We start from the raw sequence: 22,731 nt of genomic DNA on the forward strand, positions 1-22,731 counted from the left end.
TGTGCAAGTGAGTGAGTGTGTATTTGTGAGAGTGTGTGTCACACTCCCTCCCTCCGTATCTCTCTCTCGTCTCACTCTCACCCCCTCTCAAAAACAAATATTATTAAGACACTGACACAACAAAACAAAGACAAAAAGACCTTGTTTAAATGATACTTTTATTGATGAATATATAAACAATGAAACATGATGGCATTTTTGAAAAACAACTATTATTAGAACAATATCATGTAGGCCTACATGTAACCAAAACAACAAACATTGTTTTTATCAGCACCACTAGTGTTGGTAACCCCCCCCCCCCCCCAAAAAACACAAAAAAACAAAACAATGTCACTGCAGTTCGAACAAATTACGACTTCTGGGCCGCCGGTAGAGGGTTGGGGAAATATTTGTTGGCTGCCACGTGCTCCCTGAGATAACCCTCCCCCATCTCCTCGTAGTCTTTGCGGGTGATGGAGCCGGCCGTCAGGAGAGGCGACATGGCAAACTTCCTCGCTCCGTTCCATGCGTCCAGGCTGGGGTTGGCTGTAGAGATGAATTACGCATATTTGTTTGTTCGTTTGTTTGTTTTTTTAGTTGTTTTTTTTCTATAAGAGTTTTACAGCACGGACAACACAATAAGGTCGTAAAAGTGTCGAAGAATAGATGTGTTACAAGGGAGTAACAAACACAAAAAAGAAGGAGGAGAGATAAGGACGACAGATGTTTGATAGGAAAGAAGGAGCAAACCACACCAGAGACCCTGCCAGCCACCCATTTATTTGTTTGTTTGTTTGTTTGATCGAGTAAAGAGAAGAACATCAACATAATAACAGTCATCATTTAGTACTGAGAAAAAGAAAGTACCTATAAAATACACCCTCCAGCCACCATATAAATTGAGCAATCTTAAGAAAGTTTGAATGTACAAAAAACCCAACAGATTTGGTTTGAGAAGAGAGCAGCACATCAACAAAACAATGGACATTTAGTGCTGGAAAAGAGTAAGACAGACAGAGAGAGAAAACAAGGAAAGAAAATTAGTAAGACTAAGACCTACTAATGGTTGCATCCAACCACCCATAAGCTGGCAGCTAGCAGTCCCGTGGGTCTAGGAGGTACCGTAGGTGAGTGTACAAGAAGAAAAGAAAAATGAGGCGCAAGGAATAAAAACTTGGACAACAAGAAAAAGAAGACACAAAAATGAAAACCAGGTCACAAACAAAATGAAAAAAAAAACCCAACAATATTGAAAGACAGAAAATGAAAACTTTGAAGAAGAGAAATACAAAAAGAACAAGAGAACAGAAAAAACTAAGACAAAAAAAACACAAAAATTTGTGTGAAAAATAAAGAATTTGTAGACGCAATCTGCATTTCAACACACAAAGATTATGCCATTCAGAACAAAAAAAATCCCCAAAAAACAACAACCAGAAAACAACCAATCAAAAGCCCCAAACACTCCGAGTACGATACTATTCATAACTTTCTTCACAGCCTCCGTCACACCAACCTGCACAGAAGACGTTGTAGGAGCTCTGGAACGGTCTCATCTGTAGCAGCTCCCAGTCGATCCTGTCCTTGAAGGCTTTCAGGTTGGCACTGCCTCCTGTGAGGAACACATTCTGAGGAAGTGCATAGGAAAATAGTCTGCTGTAGTTGGAAAAAACACATTTTTTTCCTCCCTTTTATAAGATACTAGCTGGGCCCCCATTCGATGAAAGGAATGATCAGCGGTGCCTATACGTTCTTATACTAACCGTTCTCTGACCATCTAGGCCGGTGCTTTAATATCAACTAAAAGTCATTGGAGTACTTGCTATATTTACACTCTACTGGAATGGGGCAATAAATCTTGAGAGATGCAAAAAATTATAAGGTCAAGATCTATCTATACTCTCAAAACAAAACGCGCCTCGCGAAATATCACTTCCGGATTTTCTAAAATTACAGAGACAGAAGCGTCGGCCTACAAAAGCGATCGGCAAAATAAAGAAATGTTGCTTTTTTGCAGCAAAACTGTCTCAAAACTGAAAAAACCAAGGGCGCCATGCTCTGGAGAAATTTTAAAGAATTTTTTGGTGAAAACCGCATGTCGATTGATGCAGCCATTAAAAAGCCTTTTGAATAGCAAAATTCGGCCACCACAAATAGATAATAGAAGAGAAGATAGATACATCTTTATTGTCCAGATCCTGGCACATTGGTTTGGTGTTTCACCACGTGTACACACACACACACACACACATACAAACATACGCAAGCTTACAATCACATGCATAATATAAAAGAGCAGAACAATATAAACAATAATAATCTTAAGCTAGATACAAACTCAATGTTATTCTGATGCATGCTTTAAGGTCATATGAATACTTATACAAGATGGTTAAGATGGAAGAATTTTGATGGACGATGGTGAAAATGACCTTTTGTATCTTTCTTTGATACAGATCAAAAGTCTAGGTCTTTTACTTCTGACTAATGTTTTTATTTGAGGGAACAAGGGATGTTTGTTGTCTACTTTAATCTTTATAGGGGAGTTTGAACATCAGAAGCGTGTAAATTTCAGTGCAAGTTTGAGAGGCAAATGCCTCAGACAAAATTAATTAGAACATCCATTTCACGTTACACCATTTACACGCATCCAAGTATTTTTATTCAACTTTTAAACAATCTTTTCCTTTTATCATATTGGCCTGTAACACAATATTAATAAACTCACACAGCACAAGAATTGACTATAATATCCACTTTTGGTTGAAATAGAGTAATCAATATAGGTAGTGAGATTGTAAACTTCTGTAAATATTTAAGCCGTGGCTCGATTTGGTATCGAGATATGAGACGTTTCTTTTTTGACTACATTATTATAGAGATTTCAAAATCATCAAAATTTCACTCGTTTTTCTCGAAACTGAGACAAGTGAATATAGTCACTTCTCGTGCTCAGCCGTCGATATATTGAAGGTAGTTTTAATACGACATCATGACCATTTATCGAAATAGGCAAGAAGAAAATATACAAAACTAGCCAAACTAAGCCTCATGAAATAAGTCACTACAAAATGAATGCAGTACTTGCAACCCTCCTCTCAACCTCACGACCCCAGTGCTTTCTTGCCCTATCTCCATTTTTAATAACAGTGAAAACAGTTTTAAAAAACAGGGAGCTTAAGAAGAAGTCAAATTTTCTATATTAAAAAAAAGGAGATACCACAAGAAAGCACTGTGGTCGCGAGCTATTTTTTAATTTATTTAGTAGAGGTCTTACGGCGCTCGCAACTGCATAAGGTCACATAAGCGCCAAGGGGTGGATGTCAACAGAGAAGTCTTTACAGGGACTCAGGCTTACTCTGCTCACCTCTCTAGCTTCAACAACACAAAGTCTGTATCGACATTTACGGCACCCCGGAAATAGCGGGTCACAAGAGTGTGACAAACATACAAAAGAAGTAGAGGAAAATGACAATAGTAAGGATAAGGAAAGAAAAAGCAGCAGTTCCCTGTCGTACATCAGGCACTATTATGAGCATGACATTGTTGAATCAGCCCATTTACAATTCTACAGTGCATAAGAACGAGAAATGTCTCCCCTTTGGGAATGGCCTAAAAACACGTCAGTCAGTGGCACTGCCCCTGTGTGGAGGGGGGGGGGGGGGGGAGTCACAAGTTGTGAAACTGATGTTAGGAAACAAACCTGAACTATCCTGTCTTGCTTCTCCGCCTCTAACCTGTTCAACATGAACTCCATCGTCTCTGCCAGACCGGCCTGATCCAATCCCAGCACCGACGGTTGAAACAAAAGTTCCGGCGCCCTGTTACGACAATAGAACAATAGTAACAACACCATAATATGTGAAGCAACGTGGAGAAATCAGGAGCTGGTCAAAATAATGAAAACGAAGAAACAGGCATTTTTCGTCAGTTTGGCAATTTTTATCAAATTTTTTGTGTTTTGGTGCAACACCTTTTATGTTCATCTGAACACATTTCAAAGTGAATTTTACAGAAAAACGTTGATTAAAGGCACAAAATATGTAATTTTTCAGTTTTCAAGGGCTCTCAAGCTATTGAAGTTACCAAACTTTGGCGGCCATTTTCTCGCTAATTTTACCACTGAAACTAGGTGACCCCCACCTCCTTCAATTGCAAATATCTCGACTTGTATTGAAGATAGATGGGCCATTTTTTTTCATTGAAAGCAAGACCCATGAACAAGCTTTAAGATGATACCAAAAGCTCCACTTTCCTAAAAATGACGAGCGCCTGATCCCACCGCGTCGTGACACATATGAGTTACTTACATTGCATTTTGACAAGTTTACAATATGGGTATTAAATTAAAATAAGTAAAGTAAATTTGAAATAAGTTACATTTCATTGATCCCCGAGGGGGAAATTTTGAGTTACAATGGCAAACATACATACGTAAACGCATAATTAGAAATTCATACATAACATAAATACATACATACATGCATACAAAAATAACAGAATACACATCGCAATACAGAACAATTTCACAAACGTGCCATATAATATATAATACAAATATAATAAAATATAATATAACATAAAATATAATATAATATAATATAACATAATATAATATAATATAGAGTATAGAAATACATACATAACATAAATACATACATACAAAAATAACAGAATACACATCGCAATACAGAACAATTTCACAAACATGCCATATAATATATAATATAAATATAATAAAATATAATATAACATAAAATATAATATAATAATATAATATAATATAATATACTATAATATAATATAATATAATATAATATAATATAATATAATATAGAGTATTTGTGTAACACAAATTCCCACTCAACAAGGAGTTCTATCCTCGCCCTATTGGATATTTGTTCAAATTTACACAATGAAAACCAGCTAAAATAATGCATTTAATGTATAGCTCAAATTACCACTCAACGGGGAGCTCTATCCGCTACACAACCTACAAATAAGGACATGTTCCAGCTCTTCAGGGGGGGCGGGGGGGTGTTGTTGTTGAGGAAGAACAGTACCAGTGCAGCTGCGTTGTGCACTCACTTGATCCTCTTGAAGGGGCGGAAGGACACACACACACAGACACACACACACACACACAATAACTCACCTGATCCTCTCTATGCCTAGCTGCAGACGATACGACTCAGCCAGGGACAGCTCGCCTGACAGTCCACCCACGTCCATTTCTCTGGTGGAGGAACAAAACAATGCTATGAGGGGAAAGGGCTCGGTGTGATTCCAAATGATGAAATGGTACAGGTTAACAACACTATCAGGCTGTTTACGAAGCGGCACCTACAAGTATAATGTCCATCTCTGACCTAATGGACCGAGCCAAGCCGGAAATTCGTGTAAAGTGCCTTTCCCAAGAACACAATGTCGGACTGAGCTGATGCTTGAACCCCCAATCCCACAGTGCAATGATTAAGGGTCCGGTGGCCTAACCACTAAGGCTACTGACGCCAGTAACAACGTAATTCCAAATTCACCAAAACTCACTACAAAGAGCAAAAGCCAATCGAAGAGATCGGTCAAGTGCAAGATACGTGACAACCTGTTCTCCAAATCAATCAACATCATTGTTATCATTTGCCTTTCTCACACCATGTGTCGGAGAACAGGCCAACAACAACAGTAATTGATCGACAGTTAAGGCAAAGGTCATTCCAAATCTCCGAATCAGTCACTAGAAAAGGAAAGAGTCTGCCCAGAAATCAATTTTCAGCATTTTCTTCGGCAGTTGGACTTCATGTGTAAATTCTTCTTTAATATCCAAAATCAATGAAACTTCAATCCAAATATCCAGATACCTTCACATCCCCTTCATTATCACTACCATCCATATCCTTTTTCACCCGGACAACAAACGTTGTTCTATCTTTTGTTTCTTTGTCTCATATACGAGGAAAAATATTCTCAGTAATGTCAGGTGAGTGAAATGACACGCAGTAAAAAAGGTTAAACAAAAATTCAATAGGAGGATAAAGTAGGACTGAAATGACACCCTCAAAGCTATTCTATCCAAAGTTGCAAAAATAACAAAGCTATTCTAGCTATTGAAAACTAAAAAAAAACCCCACAAATCTATTCTAGCTATCAAAAAAAAAAGCTACGCATAAGACAAAATTATTCTATCAAAAGTTACAGAAAGCACCATCTCACCTATCTCCACCCCCACCCCCCTCCCCCATGCCTTAACACTTTGCGGTCACTCGGTGCAATAATGCGCTGGTGTGAAAATTACCCGTTCTGGTCACCAGGCCCGAGAAGTCCGTTGCAGTCACTCTCCTGGCTGGGTGACCAGATGGGGTATTTTGTACTGCTAGCTGTGTGACTGACTGCAAAGTGTTAAACAATACCACTGTAACAATGAAAGCTCCTGTGGCGTCCTTACTTCTGAAACTCCGGGTCATGAACTTTGAGCAGCGTCTCCAGCTCCTCCAGCTTCTCTTCCTCCGCTTCTGAGTCACTGGTGCCGCCATCTTTGTTCTGGACAAGAGCAACAAAAATGAATGAAAAGATAAATAAACAAAAAATTAAATAATTAAATCAATAAACGAATAAATTAAATTAATTAATAAAAGATAAAAAAATAAATAAATGAACTATTTAATTAAATAAATTTAAAAAATGTTTAATGAATAAATAAATAGAGAAATAAATAAACTAATTAATTAATAAAAAAAACAACAAACATACAAATAAGTAAATAAATAAATAATGTACATCAATCTCAATGCACAGATATTAACCCACTTTGTACAATTAGTTTGTTTTGGGTCTTTTCTCACTCTCAGGATGGCTCTGAGTGATAGGCAAGGTTGAAAGACAGAGATACTTGATATAAGATCTCCTCACTCAGCCTCCTGCATGTGAGGCAAAGTGTCTTCTTGCTACACAAGAGATGTCTGTTAAAATACTGGTCGCTTTTAAGCACAAGTGGGCGTACCCAGATTTCGGGGGTTTCTAGAAATCTTAACCAACACCAAAAAGGGGCACTGCCCAACCTATAGAAAAAGTTTGGTTTCATTGGTGGGTATATAATTTGTTTGGTTATACTATAGAGAAAACTCTCCTTGTCTTTTAAAGAAACTGAACAAGGGGCAAAAACTTTACCTTAGATTTTCTCAAAACAGCATTTTTCATTATAACCCCCTTGTGCTTAAAAGCGACCAATTAAACTGAAAGATTTTATCACACCGATAGCCATAGGTGTTATGACACGCTGGAATTAGGCGTTCATCAATTCTTGGGCATATGGAGTAATTGATATCACATTAAAACTTGTTCATTTGCCTGTCTTTGGAAGAAAAAGTACCCATCCATCTTGAATAGAAATCGAGATATTTGCGACTGAAAGATGTGGGGTAGCCTGGTTTCAGAGACTGAAAATTTACAATTTTTGTTCCTTTAATCAACATTTTTTAAAGTAAAATTCACTCAGAATTATTTTATATATGAACATAAAAGGTGTAAAGCCAAATTCGATAAAATGTGCCAAACTGGTAGAAAAATTCCTGCATCTTCGATTTCATTATTTTGATGAGCGCCTGATTTCTCAAATATATGTCAAGATGCAGTGGAATCGGGCACTCGTCAGTTTTTTGGCCTATGGAGTTACTGGTTTAATCTTAAAGCTTGTTGATTTGTCCTTCTTTCTGTGAAAATTTTACTCATTTATCTTGAATAGAAGTCGAGATATTTCGGATTTACGGAAGGGGGGGGGGGGGGGGGGTAACCTGTTTTCTGAGGTAAAATTAGCGAGAAACAGGCTGCCAAAGTATGGCAACTTCTATAGCTTGAGAGTCCTTGAAAACTCAAAATTTGTATATTTTGAACCATTGATCAACATTTTTCAGCAAAATTCTCATGGTAATGTATTTTTATATTGACACAAAATGTATTGAGCCAAAAAACAAAAATTTGACAAAAATGGTCAAACTGGAGGAAAAATGCCTGTTTCTTCAATTTCATTATTTTGACCAGCGCCTGATTTCACGATGCCTCTCATATATTGTTTAGGGAAACAGCAGGAGGAAAGATACAAAAATAACAGAGGAACAAGACTTTACTTTTACTTTTCTGATTCAGTGGCCATCTCGGTTCTAGCCCTTAGGCCTGTCGATATGGCAAAAAATTTACAGGTTTTTATCAGCTGTGTTTTGTCGCTGTACAAAGTATTTCTGATATTTGGGGAGGCAGGTAGGTAGGTGCTATGCAGGTCGTTAAGTGCAGGACAGGTAAAGAGGTGGTGTGATACTGTTTCATCTTGGTAGTCACACAACGGGCAGTCAGGTGGGGTATCCTTGTGGATCCTATTTAGGTAGGAATTCAGAGGGATGTGCTGTGTTCACAGGCAAAAGATAGGGAGTTGACAGAGGAACAAGAAAGGTACAGACTTATCTACATCTCAGCAAAACTGTTATGATTTCTGAATCTGGTCATTTAATTTGGAAAAAAGTCAGACATGAATTTTCAATGCAAACGACACTCAATCAGTTCAGTTTTTTTTTTGCTTTTGTACTCACAATTTCCTTATATACATCCCAGTCGGCGTCATTTTGTCCAAAGTTGTCTCCCTTCTTCGATGGCTCTGTCGATAGATCATTGACGAAAAGAATAACTTGATGAAATTACACTCTTCTTACAACAGAAACCAGACATTGTCAGCAAAAAGTCAATTGTCTTCATAATGTTTTATCTTTAGTAGAAGTTTTTTACTACAACTACTTGCATAGGGCATAATATACATGCCGAAGACTAGAGGTGCTGCTAGAGAGTAACACACTTGTACAAAGAAAAGGAGATGAAATAAAGATGATAGATTATAGATTTTTGACAGGAAAGAAGGGGAAACCCACACAAGAGCATCTGCCAACCACCCATGCCTTCAAAATAGTGAGCACAAAAACTAGGAATGCATATGAGGGTGTCTGGGTAAGTTTTGTGGGATAGTATTTACTCAGGGACGTACTGGAGAGAGAGAGAGAGAGAGAGAGAGAGAGAGAGAGAGAGAGACAGACAGACAGACAGACAGACAGACAGACAGACAGACAGACAGAGAGACAGAGACGGAGTGAGAGAGAAAGAGGATTACCATAGGAGCTGTGCGCTGCATACGTTCTTTGTATTATTGTATAGCGCACGGAGCACTTTTTTGTGGAAATGTGCTACATAAATGCAATTTATCATTATTATTATTATTACTAAAACTAGCAAAAGACGTTCTCCTGCCCTGGGGGTGAAGTCCTATCATTTGTTCAAATTTATACAGCGCTGGCCCTATGGGACCAACCATAGGCCTCTTCAATCAAGCCTTGTGACCTTGTGCAATAAATATCTCTTAAACAGCTTAGTGCGACAGCTTAGAGACTTATTTCGTCGCATCGCTACACATAATCTATATAAAAGTGGACTTGGGAGGCTTTGCACACAAACTCCTCCCTTATTACCTAACCCACACCTTAGAAACTTTGCAGGCGTCCACAGCATCCATGTGGCTAGGACCAAACTTTAAGAAATCCATGCAAACTGCTTTCCCTGATTTTTCCAAAATGCTTTGTTTCGTCCACACAGAGTGCTACTTTACTTTTACTTGTTCATCCTCTGTTGCCGTTAACCTTCGAGGAGAGATGCAGTTTTCTATGGTAGGCCAGCTCCGCAGCTCTTTCAGTTGTGATGTTATGTTTTATTAGGGTTTCCTTGACACCCTCGATCCACCTTTTGCACGGCCTTCCTCTTCCTTTATAGCCTGAGTGCATGGTGTTGTCGGCTCTCGAGGCTGGCTGGTCAGGTGACATGCGTAACAGGTGGCCAAACCATTTTATACCCTGTCTTTCTATGTAACGCAGGCAGGACTCAGTGCCAATAGCTGCTCTTACTTCTTCATTTCTCTACTGGATCGATAACAACAACTTCATTTCTCTGCCTGTCTCGTCTTGTGATGTTAAGGGTTTTGCAGAGACATTTCATTTTGCATGCGGTGATTTTGCTTTCATGGGTTTTGTTTAAGGTACAGGTTTACATATTGTAACATAATGTTGGTATGAATATTGAGGTGATAAGCTGTCTCTTAGTGTCCATGGAGATGTTTGGATGAGATAGGAGGGGGTGCGGGCCGGTAGCTGACAGCATTGGCTTTTTGAGTTCGCATTTCTATTTCTCTGTCTATGGACCCGTTTTTAAAAAAAAGTGCTGCCAAGATATTTAAACTCCTTCACCTCTTTCACTTTTTTACTATTGACATGGAAGTTCAGGGGACTATGGTTTCGGCTCACTTTCATAACTTCTGTTTTTGATGTGCTTATTTTCATGTTGAATTTCTCATAGGTGTTGTTGAGTTCAGTAGTGTGATTTTGGAGGCTTTGTTGGTCATGATGAATAAAACATTGGTCGTCTGCGAACAGAAATTCATTTAGGCTTTCTGGGCTTTGGTTTGCTTCTTGCGTTATTGTGTAAACACAGAGTGCAAATCTTGGGAAAGTCCATCTTCTAAGACGCCGTTGTAAACAAGTGAGGTTTCCGTTCACTAGCCGTGCGCTGCTTACACACCTTTGAAATTCTGGAGTGTACAACCACGAGAGTGGAAAAGAGAATCAATCTTCATATCTTTTATGTATTTGGCAACTTAGAAACGTGTGTCACTTTTCTCTCAAGATTATTGCTCCATTCCAATAGAGTGTAAATATAGTAGGCCAATGACTTTCAGATGATGTTAATGCATCGGTCAGTCCTTTCATCGAAAGGGGGCCCAGCTAGCTTAATATTATATTTCACTTCACACAACTGATGGACTAGGGATAGGCTTTGCCTCTATGAGACCTACATTGACAGACCCATACAGGACAACACTTTACATTTACCGTCTGTCAGGTCTCCACTACGCCACCACAAACGAGTTAATTAGAGACTTAAGAACTGACTCTGTTACTGCAATCAGTTGAGTAAGTACTGTCACCGTTGGGTGTTGGTGAAGTGAAATGCGTTTACAGTGGTTATTCTTTTTCGAATGGTGTACGTTGGGCGATGTGAAGCAACATGACAAAATGAGTCACACATCTGTCAGGCGAGCCACACATCGCATTTTGACAATACTTTTACTTTACTTTTCCGATCCAGCGGCCATTTGGGTTCTAGCCCTTTGGTCTGTCGATATGGCAAAGAATTATTTTGACAATACAAGATTAGGGGCATCAAATTAAAGATTTTCTCAAGCATTACAAGAGGGTGAAAACAGCAGTAGTCATGTCATTCTATAGTTGGGTTTTTTGTGCGTGTATTTTGTATTTTGTGTACTGACAAACAACTGGTCGGTTGTATTTAATTCTCATGTAGAAAGTGTGTTGTATTGAACAACATAGGTACCCTGCCCGCATCTCCTATTCTCGCAGATGTTTTTATAATAATAATTTAATAGAGGTTTTACGGCATTCGCAACTGCATACAGTCATATGAGCGCCAAGGGGTGGATGTCAACAGAGAAGTCTTTACAGGGAATCAGGCTTACTCTGCTCTCCTCTCTAGCTTCAACAGCACAAAGTCTGTTTCGACTTTCAAGGCACCCTGGAAATAGCGGGTCACAAGAGTGTGACATACATACAAAAGAAGTTGAGGAAAAATGACAATAGTGAGGATTAGGAAAGAAAAAGCAGCAGTTCCCTGTTGTAGATCTGGCACAGTTATGAGCATGACATTGATGAATCAGCCCATTTACAATTCTACTGTGCTTGAACGAGAAATGTTCCCCCTTTGGGAATGGCCTTAAGACACTTCAGTCAGTGAGTGGCACTGCCCCGGGGGGTTTCAGATGTTTGGCCCACTTTGACAAAAAGTTGGGAGACCCGTGACCTCTGCTTCAGACTTTCTTTTTGAGACAGAACATTCCATCAACTTACGAGCTGCCAGCTGGGAAATGATCCTCATTCGCTGCTGAGAGGCAAAAGTTCTCCTTTTGGCCATGTCTGACTTCCTCTGTCGTCGGGCGCTGCGGGCATCCAAGATTTTCTAAAGGGGGGGGGGGGAGCAATTATCATGAAACTGGTTTTTTTAGTTTTAGTAGAGGTTTTTCGGTGCTCGCAACTGCATAAGGTCATATGAGTGCCAGAGGATTAGAGGTGTTACAAGAGAGTAACAAACATAAAAAAGAAGAAGGGGAGATAAGGACCAGAGCTGTTAAAGTACTTTTTATTAAGTACTTAAGTACAAATTTAAGTACAATCTAAAAAATGTACTTAAGTACAGTAAAAGTACTTTCCTATAAAATGTACTTGAGTACAATTACTTTTTAAAAAAGTACTTATGAGTACATTTTGAGTACTTTCTGCTAATATGCTAAAACACTTCAGCGCTTATGTAAAACATATTTTATAACTTATCCAGTATATTTGACAAATTAGGCTATTTATTACTAAAAATGTAAACAGTATACAAAGCATTTGAATATACAATGTACGCACTGAACGGTGGAAATGGTCCGTGAAGTTGAACAAAAAACAACCCAAACGAACAGACGCAACTAGTGGGTAAGTGATATTATGAATAGAACGTGTTTGAGCAAGACAATGTGATCAAATGTAAGTCAGTCCTAGAGGTCGGAAAGTTCTACAGAAAAAGTATCCAAATTGAAAAATGTAGATACAAAGTTGCTCTTAAGAAAACATAAAATTGATGAAAATGGCCCGCATAGAAATGGAAAAGTGCATTGAATTCTTCATTAACAAATCCTCAAGGAATCAATGTAGCCTTAAGCAAAAACCACCCAAAAAAAGTTTAAAAGAAATTTAAAAATTGTTAGAGACACATTGAGAACACAGTTTCAGTTTCAATTGATTAAAGTGGTCTGACAGATTTTTGTCACACTGTGTAGTCCACGGCGCCAACGGCAAACCAAAATACAATAGTTTCCTAGAGTCTAGTAAGTGTAGTGTAACCAAAGATTCTCTACTGCTGTAGTCTCCGCCTAAGATCCCAGTGCTCGGAAGCAAGGAAAATATGGGATCTTAGCCAACGAAGCCAAGGAAGAATCTACAGTGACCCATGAACTGACGTGACCCCTTGGGTGGATTCATGACATATGGCAAGCAAAGAGTGGTCAACCTTGATTACCAATCACAGTGGCATGAGGCATGCCATAAATAATATTATATATACACACTCATTAGCCTATCGTGAGTCTTGAGATCTTTATCTACGTTTATCCAGTTGCCCCTCCCCTTTACCTGTCCAACAATTTTAGCTTTCCATCTCTGATTGAGTTCCCCCCCCCCCCCCCCAACCTCCTTTGTCATTACGCACCATTACGATGTGACCACACTAATTAAAATTCAGGTTGTCTCGCAAATTCGGGAAAAACTGCTTTCAATGGTCAGGGAAGAGTTCACAGTTTGATGTGATCCCGCCTGGAGCGAACTTGTAGGCCCTACCCACCCAGGGAGTGATGTAATTTTCGGTGGTGAGGTCAGATGCGAGTGCGATGTTTGGGGAAAAGAAACGCATCGGTCAGTTCACACCTTGGTGTGATCCCGTCTGGGGCAAACACTGTACCGTTTCAAGGAGTTTTACAACGCTTGTGATCACACTCACGATAGTGGCTGATCTTTGAGGCGACTGGCCGTTCTTTGATCTCAACTTTTAACTCTTGGCAGTTGATCGGGTTTTTGCTCCGTAAATTATGATCAGAAATGCCTGCACTTACCCTTTCATTAAGCTACCAAAGTACTCAAAATGTACTTAAAAAGTACTCAAAAGTACTTTTATAAAAAGTATCGGAGTACAGTAAAAGTACTGGTTTCAAAAATGTACCGGAGTACAGTAAAAGTACCGAAAATTGTAACGTAAGTACAAGTACCGGAGTACTTGTACTCCGTTACTACCAGCTCTGATAAGGACGATAGATGTTTCATAGGAAAGAAGAAGCAAACCACACCAGAGCACCCACCAACCACCCACGAAACGGGTTTTATGTCACTTTAAGCACAGTGAGGACATTGAAAATGCCAGGACTTCAATCTCAACATTCATCTCTAACAGTTATTTGAGTTAAAGAGAGGTATATCCACATAAAAATGATCACTCTGTGCTAAACGAAAACAAAAGACACCAGAAAAACAGGCAGAAACAACAGAGTCTGAGAGTGGTTGCAAAAAGAGAAGACCAAGCTAAAAGCATTTTCCAACCGCCCAACATCTCAGATAGGGCTCAACCAAGTTATTTAGTCTTTTCATTCAAATTTTAAAAAGCGCACTCCCAAAATAGATTCAGAGCTAGGAAAAAGCAACTGATAGAAAAATAGACAATAGAGGGAGAGTAAAAAAGTAGGACCTGTCATGGCACCCTTCAACAGCCCACAATGAAGTAGCTGGAGCACCATGGATCCTCATAAAAGTTCAAGAGCAAGCCTTTGGAGACTCGATATAGGGTAGTCCAGCACGATACCAACAGAGCTACCTGCACGATATAGAGAGAAACCCTGACAGAAAGAACCCCAGTGGCCGCCATGCCGTGCAAACTCTACAGCCACGCAATTTAGAACAGAGCTCGATCGTGCGACCAGCCAGTGCATCGGGAGCTCCAGCTAAGAGAAACCATGTGTAGTGTAAAGGGGACAACCAATCTAGACAGACCAGGCCATATAAGATCGTAGCGATCGATGTCTGACATGTCTCCGGACATACGCTCCCAAAGAGAGACTGGACAGACTAAGGGAAGCTGGTGTCTCTACAGGGTCGGGGAGAGACAGCAACCTGCGTGGAAAAGCCAGAAGAATATCCAACCTGTTGATAAATGGCACGATCAGCAGGCAGACCCTTTCATAGATCCTGGAGAGGGGGGAGGAGCAGCTATGGCATGGTGCCGCCTGCAATGATACCTATTCTCCAACCAAGTAAGTAAGTAAGAGCTATCTGCAAGCTGGAGCAGTAGGGGAAGGGCCTACAACCTTCTAGACTAGTTTAGTTTTAGTAGGTATTACGGCACTGGCAACTGCATAAGGTCATATGAGCGCCAAGGAGAGCATGTCAACAGAGAAGTCAAAACGGGGAATCAGGCTTACTCTGCTCACCTCTCTGGCCTCAACAGCACAAAGTCTGCTTCGACTATCAAGGCACCCCGGAAATAGCGGGTCACAAGAATATGACAAACACACAAAAGAAGCAGAGGGAAAATGGCGAAAGTGACGATGTGGAAAGAAAAAGGCAGCAGTTCCCCCTATGTAGCTCCCACACAGTATGAGCATGACATTTGTAAATCAGCCCATTTACAATTCTATTGTGTTTAAGAATATGCTATTATCCCCGCTTTGGGAATGGCCTAAACACAACTTCAGTCAGTAGCACTGCCCTGGGGGGAGAAGCTTCTAGATAAGTAGAAACAACTAGAGTTGAATTGAAAAAATGTGATGTTTTACAACAACCAAACTGTATCAGAACGCACGAGGCATTCATATTGATAATCAAAACCCTAATCAAATCAAGTGACTAATTCATGTACACAACCAAAAATTGTGTTAAAAAAAAGCACAACATGTTGTTTATGTAAATAACCAAAAACCTGATCAAATCAACCAACGAATTCACATGACCAACCAAAACTGCATCAAAACACACAATGCACACACATAAGTCCAGCATAAACTAGATCAAAACAAGCAATGTTTTCATGGAAACAACCAAATACTGCTCAGAAAAAAAAAGCAACATATTCAGGAAACAAACCTGTCGTTTGGTTCGCACTTCAGCCAACCAGCCGCTGAAATCAATCTTCCTCCGCTCTTCCAACTTCTTCTCCTCTTCCCACTCCTGGTCACAGAAAGAATGTGCTAATGTGAGAACGACAAAACGGCATTCAAATCAAGCTGCTTCATTTTTGACAAAACATAAAAAGCTGTCGCAAAGAAATTAATTATTTTTAAATAAAAACATACTTGGAAAATATTTTATCCTCCTTTTTTTATCCTTTGCTGGATTGTGGTTCTTATTCATTCATTTTCTTTTTCAAGCTTAATGAGCTTCTGATACTATTTAGACGATAACACTACACGTGCAAGAAAGTCATTAGACCAATAAAATGTTTAAATATCATTAAGATTACACAATGCCAAATTCAGACTTATGGGCACATCTTCATTACATTGTAATTTCAAAGCCTACTAGTTGTGGGTATATATAAGTCTTACACCTGAAAAGTTCTGTTATTTGGACTGCTGACTATTCATGTGGCAACACGACAAAATGAGTCACATGTCCAATTTTGACAATATAGCAGTATAGGGTGTCAAATTATAAATCCCCCAAAAAGCTTTACAAATGGGTGAAAACAGTATCCATCAAGCAGTCCTGGTTCCAAGGTTTAGTCAACTGAAGTTGGGGAGTCCCACTGCACAGTTAGGAGACATTCGAGGCTTTGCTCGACATCTCGAAATAGCTGAATGGGACAAACATCTCATTTTGTCACAGTGCTACACATTCGTATCTCCTGGACCGCTTGGGTTAAACCCGCAACAAAACACACGAAACTTTTGAAGGATCATCATCATCCGGTGCCAGATCTGCGACAGACATTGGCGATCATGGTTCTCAATTCATTCCTTTGCTCGGATGTTCTCAAAAAAGCTACGTTTCCCTGATCTTTCCCTGTTACCCATTTGTTTAGGTTCCCTAAGTGTGTTGTTCTGGGCCTTCCCCTGCCTCGCTTGCAGTTTCGCCAGTGAGAGCTAGATGTTCAAGAAACTTATGTCTATTTATGTGTCCCAAAAACTGCATTTGTCGTTTCCTGATTGTTTTTAACATTGAGCGTCCCACTTGGGCTTCATCAAGCACTGCCTCATTTGATTTCTTTTCCTTCCACGATACTCTTAGCAGTCTCCTAAGAAACCATATTTCTGTTGCTTCTATTTTATTTTCACTGTCTTTAGTGATTGTCTAGCATTCATAGCCATATAGAAGGGTTGACCAAACATAGCATTTCAGAACTTTCATTTTGGTGTTCATTGAGATGTTTCTATTTTTCAGGATTTGGCTCATTTTATTGAAACTAGCCTTAGCTTAGCCATTGTAGTTCTCTGTCTTATGAAGGATGTTCGTAGACAAAAAGACAGACCCTTATCTGTGGTGTAATAATTGGGTTCTTTTACACTGTGCACACAAGACAGGAGCAAATCCCATGTGAGAAAGTTAGTTTAGTTTAGTACACGTTTTACGGCACTCGCAACTGTATTAGGTCATATGAGCGCCAGAAGATTAGAGGAGTTACAAGGGAGTATTAAACATATAAAAGAAGAAAGGGAGATAAGGACGATAGATGTTTCATAGGAAAGAAGAAGCCAACCACACCAGAGCACCCGTCAACCACCCACCCTCCCTATGTTAGAACTTAAGAAATGTAGCAAGCGTTCTGTCACAGCTAGTAAAAGAAAGCTATGAAAAAGGTTACAAGCAATTTCCTGTAGCACTTTATGAGACAAATCACTTGGGCAAACTGAGAAAGTTAATATAGCCAGTAACCCCAGCTTTGGGGAAATGGTCTAGACAGTGTTGGCGAAGGCGTTTTTTGTTTTTTTTAATAGTAAAGGGTTTTACGGCGCTCGCAACTGCATAGGGTCATATGAGCACCAAGGGGTGGGTGTCAACAGAGAAGTCTTTACAGAGAATCAGACTTACTCTGCTCACCTCTATAGCTTCAACAGCACAAAGTCTGCTTTGACTATCAAGGCACCCCCCCAGAAATAGCAGGTCACAAGAGAGTGACAAACATACAAAAGAAGTAGAGGAAAATGACAATAGTAAGGATCAGGAAAGAAAAAGCAGCAGTTCCCTGTTGTAGATCAGGCACAGTTATGAGCGTGACATGAGTGAACCCATTTATAATTCTGTGCTTGAACGAGAAATGTCCCCCCTTTGGGAATGGCCTAAAAACACTAGTCAGTGGCACTGCCCTAGGGGGTGCTCTGTGGTGTAATGATCGGGTTATTTGACATTGTGCACACAAGACAGGAGCAATTTCCACGTGAGAAAGTTAACATAGCCAGTACCTCCAGCTTTGTGTAAATGTTTAGTTTAGTTTTAGTAGAGGGTTTTACGGTGCTCGCAACTGCATAAGGTCATATGAGCGCCAGAAGATTAGACGTGTTACAAGAGAGTAACAAACATAAAAAAGAAGAAGGGGAGATAAGGACGATAGATGTTTGATAGAAAAGAAGAAGCAAACCACACCAGAGCACCCGCCAACCACCCACTTTGTGTAAATGGTCTAGACAGTGTTGGCGAAGGCATAATAATTTTCAGTTTCAGTAAGAGTTTTATAGATCTAGTACTTACAATACAATTAGGTCATATAAGCACCAATGAATTGAGGTGTTACTACTAGAGGGTAACATACTAAAAAACAAAAACAGGAGAGATAAAAGACGATTCACGTTTCATGGGGAACTAGGAGCAAACCCCACCAGAGAGCCTGCCAACCACCCTTATGAGGGTGTACTAAAACACTGACAAACAACCCCTAGCCTAGCAATGACGAGCCGACCCACCAATCGCCTCTTCTCCCGTTGTATAGCCAGCGCCCTCTGCCGGCCCTCTCGCGCACTCTTGAGGATCCGCTGCCTCTTCTTGGCCGCCAGCTGCTCTGGGGTGACCATCTCGTCCGGGATGTCCAGCAAGTGGAACGACGGCTCTTTGGTCTGAAACAAATAAAATGATTCTTTTGTCTGAAACAAACAAACAAAGGTTATTTTGTCTGAAACAAATAAGGGTTCTTTTTTCTCAAACACAATGGTACTTTACGGTTCTTTGAGGTTTTATGGCGCTCGCAACTGCATAAGGTCATATCAGCGCCAGAAGATTAGAGGCGCTACAAGAGAGTAACAAAACATAAAAAAGAAGAAGGGGAGAAAAGGACGATAGATATTTTCACTTTAAACTTTCGATCATGTAGAAAAAATCTTGAAAGTTGTGTTTGTAGCCTGCTTAGGACCTGGTCACCATAATAATATATAATCATTTCATTGAACCAGACAGAGCAAATTGTACTTGCTTTCACATATTTCGTAACTTTTAGCTAAAGTATCACACTCTTTCTAGGTTAAAAAAATCTTTCACTTAACACATAAGACTATTACACTGAATATAATAGTTATCTGGCCCACTTTGAAAAAGTTTGGTGACCTATGCTATGGATAGAAAAATACCAAAAAAAGACAAAGATACCACGATACCTCCGACTCTATAATACCAGGAACAAAGAAAAAGACAAAGATACTATGACACCTCCGACTCTATAATTGCGGGAACATAGGAACAGACAAAGATACCATGATACCTCTGACTCTATAATGGGGGGGACGGGGACATAGATTCTATGATACAGGGAATATAGAAAAAAAGACAAAAGATATCACGCTACCACAAAGACAAAGATACCACGATACCACAACGACAAAGACAGCAGGATACCTCCGACTCTATCGGCGCTGGCTCCTGGCCCAAGATCTTGGCCTTAGCGCGCTGGATGTTGGCAGAGAGCTTGTCCACGTGTTCCTGGAGATCCTCCACTCGCCGGAGACCCACCTCAGCCAGGGCCGTCTGCACACACAGGGAAAGAAATACAGTCAAACCTGTTTTTTTAGTTTTGTTTTAGTAAGGTTTTGCAGCGCTTGCAACTGCATAAGGTCATATGAGTGCCAAAAGCTGTTTAACCCTTTAAGCCCTTGCCGTCGGTACACCGGTGGCGCGGGCGCGTATAACTGCCCATATGCCTAGCCACCCGTACATCGGTGGGCGAGACCCCCATCCCCAAACCGGCCCGCCCGAGACAAAACGCGTACGGTAAATATCGTCTACTACACAAGATGTTATTGATTATTTCGAAGACTTTTCTGAATTAAATGCTGGTAATGACATGGACTACCTTAACCCTCATCCTGCGGGAGCCGGGTTTATGTCGCCTGATAAGCCTATTTCGGCACCTTGCCTACGTTCTGGTCCCAAATCAGTGTAGCCCCTGGCTCAGCGAACGCGCAGCGTGCATCCTCTTACTTGTCATTCGGGTCCCGAGTCGGATCCCCATTCATGCAGGTCAAGTGTGTGTGTGTCAGTCTGCTGCAGTTTGTGTGCTTTGTGGCCTTCTTCTAGAACCGCCTGCGTAGGTTCGTAATCGAGGCATACGTCTCATTCAAAACATGCCAAGTTGGTAGCTCTAGATGTTGGTCCAATGAAATTATAGAAGAAATTGACCCACTTAGACATGAGGAGCTCGAAAGGATAGTCAGGAAACAAGACTTCCATTTTTCTATACAAAATATTTCAAATGAGCTTGATTTTGTATGAAATGATACTACCTGATAAAAAATAAGCTTGTTTGATAGTTTTGAATACCATTGTGCAGGTACAAAGAACAATTTGAGTGTAAAACATTCGGAAATAGACCTAAATTATCCCCTTTCGAACCTCAGGTCATTCATAACAACAAGAGCGTCCTGAAAGGTTATTCGAATGGGCGTAACTACTCGTAATGTCTTAACAGTTTGTGAGAGGGGGTTATTCATGTGTTTGTAACACTTTATAAATAGACAACTATGAAAGAGAGCGTTATTTTCATCATCGGTTAACACACTCTCGCGGTATTCATGGCGAAAACCCACGTTTCCCGGCGCGCGCGCGCTGTACACCAACTGTACACACTGAGTGACCCCGGCGGCCTGCCCGGCACGTCCGACGTAATCGGTTGCTGACAAGATACGCATCTGGGCACAGACGCAGGATAATAGTTAAGTGGGATATGGAACGTGATTCTTTTTTTAGTTTCAGTAGAAGTTTTACGGCGCTCGCAACTGCATAAGGTCATATGAATGTCAGAAGATTAAGAGGTGTTGCAAGAGAGTAAAAAACATAAAAAAGAAGAAGGGGAGATAAGGACGATGGATGTTTGATAGGAAAGAAGGAGCAAACCACACCAGAGCACCCGCCAACCACCCACAATGTGATTCTGGTGATCATATGAATGTTAGTAAGACACATCGCTCAGGAGCTCAGGCAGAGGGGCACTGTAGCCTCAGGAGGTCAGGGCTCAAAGGGTTAAGACAATCACTTTTACAAACAGTCAGTTTCCATTTCTCCCTTGCGGGGGTTTTTTGTTAACATTATAAATGACACTGTGGAAGACCTCCAGCAATTTAAGTCGCCTTCTTCTCCCCTCAACAATGTGTGGCCATATTCGTTTTTACTTTTAGTAGAGGTTTTACGGCGATCGCATGGGGATCAAGGACTGGTGATGGGTCTCATTTAAATATTGAGAAACACCCAAGCGTCTCAAACAGCTTCTCCCAATCCAGCCAACCGTACCTGCCCGTGGTGGTCCCTGTCCTCACTGACACGGCTCTGGCGAATGACGAGTTGTTGGCGCCAACAAACCAACCCCCCCGTTTCCTAGAGGGGTTAAAACAACAGGATGGGAGCAGGTGTGGCCCCACAAGGTGCAGGAGGCAGAACCCACCGATGCGTGGTAGACGCTATGCTCCTCACTAACACGCCCCTACTCTCCCTTGAGTGAGTGTCTAACACCTCTACTACTTTTATCAACACACCCTCTGTGGTTGAGAAGGTACCAGCCAGTTTGAGAGTGTCTGGGTGCAGGAGATGGACTGAGCAGAATGCCTGACTTGCTTTCTGGCCGTGAAACCTCTTAGTAAAGGCACAACGACCCAGGACGTGACTGTCCAATGGCTTCCCCACTTGGCCAATACCTCATGAAAGAGTTGAAAACCTTAGCCAGTAGCCATTGGTGGCGGGGAATGGGCAGCGTGAACCCTACCGGAATTACACGGTCACAGGGCAGTTAGGTCTTTCCAGTCTCATGAAAACTCCTAGTACCCTCCTATCCTCAACATGAATGGCCTCTTCTCAGGGTGGGCAGACAGTCCACAGACACCCCAGTCCACAATGCCATGACAACTGCGTTCGCATCTGCATGAGGTCATATGAGCGCCAGAAGAATAGAGGTGCTACAAGAGGGTAACAAACATAAAAAAAGAAGAAGGGGGGATAAGGACGATAGATGTTTCATAGGAAAGAAGAAGCAAACCACACCAGAGCACCCGCCAACCACCCACCCTAGGCCATCTTAGATAATTTCCACTGTATATGGGACGGGCACATCTGGGGGAACTATAGGCAGGGATACTTGGATAGAAAAAAAAAGAAAAAAAAAAAAGAGTTCCATCCCTCACATTACCTCACTGTGTCTAAAGAGCATCATCTTTTTACACGCCCCCCCCCTCCCACACACAAACACACACACATTACCTACAGCAGTGCAGGACACACAGAGCCTTAAGTCATGAAACGTGGCCAAACTAATTAACAGTACATGAGAAACTGTGCGGGCCAATGAAAGAACTAAGCAGGATGGCCTAGAATATTATAGGTACTGGTACTCAAGTGTGATGAGGTCAAGAATAAGAAGAAGCTCTCTCTCTCTCTCTCTCTCTCCCCCTCTGTCTCTCCCCCTCCCTTTACCAAAACAAAAAAAACCCAAATAATCGATCACAAAACTTATGTTTAAAAAAACACAAAAAAACAAAGGAACACCACACAGAAAACTGACCACAAAAGCATCGTCATCTGCAGTGAGAATCAGGTCTTGGACTTCCAGAAGTTTCTGCAAAGTGGCCTCATCAGCCTGAAGCTGTGAAAGAGAGTTTGGTTTTAGTAA

The 22,731-nt window shown here is 40.8% G+C and overlaps 1 protein-coding gene across 1 annotated transcript in view; it reads right to left on the reverse strand.

The window, feature by feature from the left end:
• Window positions 1-308: 308 nt before the first annotated feature.
• Window positions 309-22,731, reverse strand: part of LOC101857926 (actin-related protein 5) — a gene marked incomplete at its 5' end in the record, with an annotated part of 43,796 nt that continues 21,373 nt past the window's right edge. The window contains 11 exon segments of the mRNA XM_005091528.3: window positions 309-528; window positions 1,499-1,610; window positions 3,686-3,803; window positions 5,138-5,218; window positions 6,425-6,519; window positions 8,559-8,623; window positions 11,925-12,033; window positions 15,741-15,824; window positions 18,554-18,703; window positions 19,476-19,604; window positions 22,624-22,704. Coding sequence (XP_005091585.1) covers window positions 353-528; window positions 1,499-1,610; window positions 3,686-3,803; window positions 5,138-5,218; window positions 6,425-6,519; window positions 8,559-8,623; window positions 11,925-12,033; window positions 15,741-15,824; window positions 18,554-18,703; window positions 19,476-19,604; window positions 22,624-22,704 — 1,200 coding nt within the window. The 3' untranslated portion in view covers window positions 309-352.

This window comes from Aplysia californica, unplaced genomic scaffold (genome assembly GCF_000002075.1).
Source record: "Aplysia californica isolate F4 #8 unplaced genomic scaffold, AplCal3.0 scaffold00031, whole genome shotgun sequence".
Taxonomy (NCBI): domain Eukaryota; kingdom Metazoa; phylum Mollusca; class Gastropoda; order Aplysiida; family Aplysiidae; genus Aplysia; species Aplysia californica.